The 6,838-nt window shown below is 37.6% G+C and overlaps 1 protein-coding gene across 1 annotated transcript; it reads left to right on the top strand.

Moving 5' to 3' along the window:
- Positions 1-5,424: 5,424 nt before the first annotated feature.
- Positions 5,425-6,838, top strand: LOC105057429 (uncharacterized). Its single transcript, XM_010940034.4, has 5 exons — positions 5,425-5,724; positions 5,793-5,880; positions 5,986-6,056; positions 6,154-6,210; positions 6,518-6,838. Exons 1-5 carry the CDS (start codon positions 5,614-5,616, stop codon positions 6,668-6,670), a joined length of 480 nt encoding a protein of 159 aa, XP_010938336.1. The 5' UTR covers positions 5,425-5,613; the 3' UTR covers positions 6,671-6,838.

Raw genomic sequence — 6,838 nt, 5'->3', positions numbered from 1 at the left:
AAATGGACTGCTAAAGAGATGGGTAAGTCACGAGGTCCTTCAAAAAAAGCCATAAATGTTGAGAAAATCTCTATGGATGCCATCACCTTGGGGAGGAGAGTTGATGGATAGGATGAGATCACAGCCATTGGATGGGATAGATTGGCTCCCTTGGTTGGTAGTTAATGGCTACAGGTATCCCGATCGCGATCATCATCTACTCAGAGATACAAAAAAAAAACTCTTTCCTTCTATGGGATACAGTGACCTCTTTATTTGGCTATATGACATTTTTACCCGATACATCTCTCGAGAGGCAAACTTGGTAGTTGATTGGGTGGCTATTTTTATCATAGAGCTTTCGGAGCCATCATTATGGACTGATATGAGCAGGATCCCTAGATCTCTTAAGAATGTTTTAGTTTTTTGATGTTTTTGAATGTATTTATATAGGAATTATACGAATGACCCATCTCATAAATATTAAAAAAAAATCTTGAGGCAAAACGAGGAAAAAGAATTTGCATGAAGGGTCGTATATGGGCCGGAGGAATATGGAGACCGCCAAAGACCAACAACCGCCTATGAAGGATGGGCCATATTGGGCCAACATTTTGGACACAGGAATCTGAGAGCAGAGGTGGTTATGGGTAAAACTAGGGCGCCATAGCTTCAACTAATTTGTTTTAATTACTAAATTTTGATCTATCCTACCATGTAATATGAGATCCCACTGAACGATTCATGAGAAGCTTCGAGTGTCCAGGATTCTCCCCACTCGACCCATGCATCACACGTGCCTATATATACATCCAAAGCTCTGCATGTCTCTTCATCTACCCACCTCCATGACCCTTCTGTTACCGAAAATAAATTCTTCTGCAAATTCTATATATTTAGATAAATGATTATGCATCAGCTATGCAAGACATCAATTAGTCATGACCCTCCAAAGGAGCAGCCAACAGAGATGCTCGATGAGATCAAGGGTCAAATTTGGTGAGACAAGTATTTGCATTTCTAGCATAAGCTCCCAAAAGAATGCAAGTAATCTAATGAAGGTGGAGAGCGTAGGAGTAACTAAGGGGAGTTTTGCCAAGCAAAATAAGTCTAGGCGTCTTGTTTATAAAATAGACTGCTGCAAGATTACATTCACCCCAAAATCTGATGGATAAGTGAGCTTAGAATCATAAAGCTTGTGCCACATCGAGAAGTTATATGTGCTTATGTTCAACTCTCCAATTCTGTTAAGGTGTATGGATGCAGATATGTTGGTGTAAGATGCCATGCCCTTGAAACAATACTTAGGTATCAAGAAATTGGGCCCATTGTCAATTTGAATGACTTTAACTTGACATTGGAAAAACATTTGCCAAAAAAATATATGAGATGAGAGAATGTTTCAGATTTATATTTCCTCAAAAATACCCAACAGCAGCAAGCATAGTCACCAAGTTATATGCTAAGAAAAAAATGAGCATCCAAGCGGAAGGGAGTATGATTCTCCAAATATCACAAAATATCAAACCAAAGGGAGTATTAAAAGGAGGTTCTCAAATGTCTGACTAAGACACATGGATTACAAATTAAAAAACCACACACTTAAAGATCAAAAAAAGAAAGATAAAATACTTGAAGTTGGAGCAGGTGAGGGTTGATGACTGAATCTTCAACGCCATGATTTTGGATTGCATGTAAAATTGAAAGTATGGCTGGATTGTTGCAATGGTTACTGGAGAGTTGTTAAAGTCCTTTTAACTTCATCGATTCCAATCAACTGCTTCATGGTTTGGTCCTAGAAATGCAAAACATACAATTAAGAGCATTGATGAGTTGGCTAGTTGAAAGAAGATTGTAACTAAAACATAGGACATAAGAGGACATCACTGGAGTTTGTCTGTCGAGCTACATGCACCAACATGTGCGATATGAGTGGTATAGCCATTCAACATATGGACGTATTTAAGTTGTGAATTACTGATGGCTCAAGATGGAGAGGATGCAAAATTATTAGATGTCCCCGAATTGGACACAAAGATGAGGTGTCATATAGGTGTTATGAAGCATATCAACAAAATTTATAGAAGAAGTGGAATCAACATTCAAAACTAACATCAACTAAAGGCCTTAGGCAGCCGCTATTTTTGGTCGTATGCTGGTTGTATTTGCATGATAGGAGATTCCATGAGACTACTGCACATTTTCCAAATTAAAAGCATGATTAGAACTATGTATGTCATTTGATGCTTCAGCAGACATAGGGAGATTTCTTTTGTTGCAAGTGCCCATTGTTTGCGCTTTCGAGTGATTTAGCGGATAACCCATGAGGATCCAACATTTGACTTCGGTATGCCAATGATGCTGCACTCTTCGCAAACAAGTTTGGGACATCAATCAACTAGTCCTAATTGTCTTAGCTTTCAACTGCTACCCAAATTAGCAGCTCGGGCCACGACATCAATAGTTAAGTCTTAGACAATTTGAATGCCTTTCTGCCATTCGTTCCAAGGAACTAGAGATTGCAATTATCTATCCTTTGGTATAAGCTTCTTAGCTACATTTTGGTGCAAACATGGCTTAAAGCTCCGTTCGACCCCATGAAGAATTGATACACCTTCACATTGTGCTCATTCTATGGTCTGTAGTCGAAAGAACCCCAAGTAGTGTTGGGGCTATTTGGAAGGGCCTGATTTATGCTATTTCTACCTTGCATGCGGATAGATTAATTTTGGAGGACTCTAGCTAGGATAGTCATTGCTTGGTTGTCCAGAGGGTTAATGTCTCCTAAAGGCCATCTCCCACCACTGGATGATGCCCGAGCTCTCATTGCTAGGTGTTCTTGTTGTCCGATCAGGTATATTTACATGAAAAACAACAATGTAGCTAATTGGATGGTATTGTATGTGGCTGAGCATACTGACCGTGTTATTTAGTCTTCTGTAACTAAACTTCCCCACTACTTTCATGATTTGATCACAACAGATGCTTATAGATATATCCATACAAGGGCTTCTTAATGTAGCTGGCCTCAACAAAAAAAGAAAAGAAAGAACCATATGTGCATGGTGGTACCTTGGAGTAGGAGACTAACTTGTCCCATATTTTCTTCATACAAGTGAAGTAGACATCCACAGAAGACTATCCTTATTATATGGTACTAAGCTTCCTTTTTTAGTTGATAAATTCTAGGACCATTCCATTCAGACAAACAATCTTCAAGATTTACCAATAATAACTCTGGAGCACTCTCAACATAAGCAACATCGCTAGCAAGTTCTTTATGAGAATATTGAGAATCCAGAATAAAACCGTCTTTACATCATTCCCATAACTTGATGGTAGAGTTAGGTGCTGTTGGTTTGGGTAGAGACCAATCCACAAGTTGTAACTTATTTTTTGCTCTAAGAGTTGCAATAACTACACGCCTCAAAGAACTATAGTTGTATCTATAGTCCTTGACTTATCAGGGTGATGCAAATAATGAAAATAGAAGTCAAGTCTTATATCATTATCATTATTGATGCCACTGGATCTGTTGGAGGCTGTTTTTTTGACATGCTTATGATGATAGGATGCAAGAAGGAATGTGACAGATTATAATGCAGAGGAGATGGGGTTCCAATGTCCTATGCTGATATAATGAGTAACTTAGATGGGAATAATTACTAGCTGTTCTATAACATATTTCGTTTAATATATAATTTTGTATAATTCAAATCTCATAATTTCTATGATTGTTCAAAATACAAATCATGATCTTAAAAACAGCTATGAGATATGAAAATAAGAGAAATCGACGAGAAGGAATTTTATGATCGTAAAAAGCACAAATATGGAAATAAATTCAATTGATCGTAGATGATTGCAGATAGTGCATATGTAGAAATGGAATCCCATGAATATAAAAAGATCAACGCATGCACTTGACTAGTTTGTCTAATAAATATATAAAAAATCTAGAGCATAAATATAGAAATGAATTCAATAATTATGAAGAGATGAGAATGCACATATATACTATTTTTTAAATTAATCAAATGATTCAAATCGTATATGCTAGCTCAACAATTTTTTTAAATAAAAAAACCTATCCATGTGCTCATTCAATCGATCTAGCTACATTCTTCAGTCAAAATCTTTTAAAAGTGATGTCATTTTGCAAGCCAGCCGACTTATACATATTCATCATACAAAAGTAGACCCCCACAGTATTCTCTTCTAATCCTTCGTTGCATACACACATACCAAAAGTAATACGGTCATATTAACTCTTATGCAGTTCAATATTTACAATGTAAAATGATTGATGTGCAGCACTATCTTTTGTTTGGTACGAAAGATGGAATAAAAAAAAAATTATATGGAGGAAAGGATGGATAGATTTTCCATTCATTCTTTGATATATTTGATGAAATATAAAAAGATTAGTTGAAATAATTTCCTGCTATATTTGGTACAGGAAGAATGAGAGAAAAGATGGATGATATTTATATAATATTTTTACTAAACTATTTTTTGAAAAAAATATTATTATTATCAATTTATAACCCTCATTTATACTGAAAAAATAAACAATATATAAACTTATAATTTTTATAATATATAATTATATAAATATTTAATTTAATACATAATTTTATAAATTAATTATTAATAAACTGATGATATAAATAACTAATTAATTTATAATTTAATTTAAGTAGTTAATTAATATTATAGAAATAGTTAATTAAAAAATAGTAAATATAAATAGAGAAATAAAAAATAAATTTAATTATTTAATTATAATTATCAAAATTATATATTAAAATTAAAATAATGATTAATAAAATTTAATAATATATGATTCGTAATATGTATAAAAATATATATAAATAATATAAATAAAAAAATTAAGATGTATTATTATTTTATAAAAAATTAATAAAAAATAATTTTATTCATATAAAAATTCATCATTTAATGCACCATCCATCTTCCTTTCATCTTTTTAATTTAAAAAAATATAAGTTGATGAGACAGAATAAATAAATAATTTATTTTTTATTTTTTATTTTTTTAATTAAATAATGATTAAAAATTAACCATCATTTCAACCGTACCCATCCTCCGATAACACCAACTAAAAACACGTAAATGTCCGCAGATCATGATTGGATAACTGTTGGATTTTAGCAAATCGTGCGCCGCGGAGGATCGGTCCTCTGGCTCTTAACCCTTGACCCCTTCCGTGACAGGAAGGCCAGCTGGACAAAACAATCCCAATAAGTTCAATGACACGTCGCCCTCCCGTGTCAGTACAAAATTCCCAACCAGCAGAAAGGTATTCCCGTAAATGTCTCCCGACGAAGTGGCAATCTTTTGAGAATCTAGAAAATATCTAGCGCGTGGGACCTTTTTTTTTTTTTTGTTGGGTAGAAGCGCGTGGGAACCTTTACCGGCACGTAAAACCAGCAACTCGCCCGGCGGAACCCGGTACCCGAGAAGATTTTTTTTTTCCCCCCTCAAAGCAGAAAGAGGACGGAGGAAACTAATTAGATTTCGAGAACCCCCTTCTCCCTCCCTTTTCTTTCGTGCCTCCTCTCGCTCCCCCTCAAGAAGTTTCCCGACCGTCCATGCGATAGATCTCTGGCGATGGACGCCGATGGGGCCGGATCCGACGGCTCCTGTTACTACTCCCTCCTTGGAATTCGGAGAAACGCCTCTTCCTCCGATGTCCGCGCCGCCTATCGCAAGCAAGCCCTGGTATATCCTTCTCCCCCATTCTATTTTTAAGTTTTAGTTATTTTTTTCTCATATTTGTATTTTTCTAGAAATGGCATCCGGACCGGTGGGCGAAGGACCCGGCGGCGATGGGGGAAGCAAAGCGGCGGTTCCAGCGGATCCAGCAGGCGTATTCCGGTAAGTTCACTCCCCCGGTCCCGTAACCCACCGTGACGGTTTCCGTTACGCTAACTGACGGCCGTTGGCTGCTTCTTGGTGGGCCGCGATCTGGTGTTACGGCAGTTCTTTCCGACAAGGGCAAGCGCGCCATGTACGACGCGGGACTCTACGACCCCTTCGAAGAGGACGACCAGGTATCGGTGTTATATAAGAATTCTAATCTCATTATATTTTTTTTGACTATAATTTGTTGATTTACTTGGAAGTATTGATTTTATTTTTGACGGCTAGGATTTCACTGATTTCATGCAAGAGATGCTAGCGATGATGGACAGCGTGAAAACGGAGGTAGGCCGCCCTCACCACCGTGACTCCTCATCGAATTATTTTTTTCACCAATCCGGATATATCGCATAGAGATTTGTATGCTTGTGCCCAATCTGCCGTCCGCCATTCCTCGAAACCAGATCTAGCCGTCCATCGCGTCCGGGGGTTGGCGAGAGGAACAGCGTACGCGGATCTGGGTCCCCTTGCGGGCTATGTAGCGTCGAAAAATGGCCCTGCGAGGGCTATAGGGGGAGGTAATTAAGATTTCGTGTCTAATTTAGTACTTTGCTTTTTTTTTTAAAAAAAAATTGACGGATAAATCGAGAAGAAGCCGGATAGCTTGGAGGACCTGCAGAAGATGCTGGCGGATATAGCGAACGGCGACGGCGGGACCACCAGATTCGGTGGCGCTCAGCGCCGGGGGCCGTTCGATGCCTCCACTAGGACGCGTGTCCCCCCGCGTCCCGCGATGCGGCGCTGATCCTTGTTTGGGTCTGGTGACGGCTGACGGTGTGCTTAATTTAATAATAAAATTGTTGAGCTGGTCATTTTAATTTAATTTACATTGTCTAGTCTTTCTTTATTCTCGTGTGTTAATTCGACAATTCTGGAATGTCTGATCTTAATGTCTTTAAAATTTTAACTGAAA

The sequence above is a fragment of the Elaeis guineensis genome, chromosome 14 (assembly GCF_000442705.2).
Source record: "Elaeis guineensis isolate ETL-2024a chromosome 14, EG11, whole genome shotgun sequence".
Taxonomy (NCBI): Eukaryota; Viridiplantae; Streptophyta; class Magnoliopsida; order Arecales; family Arecaceae; genus Elaeis; species Elaeis guineensis.
This window is presented reverse-complemented; position numbering and strand designations above follow the sequence as displayed.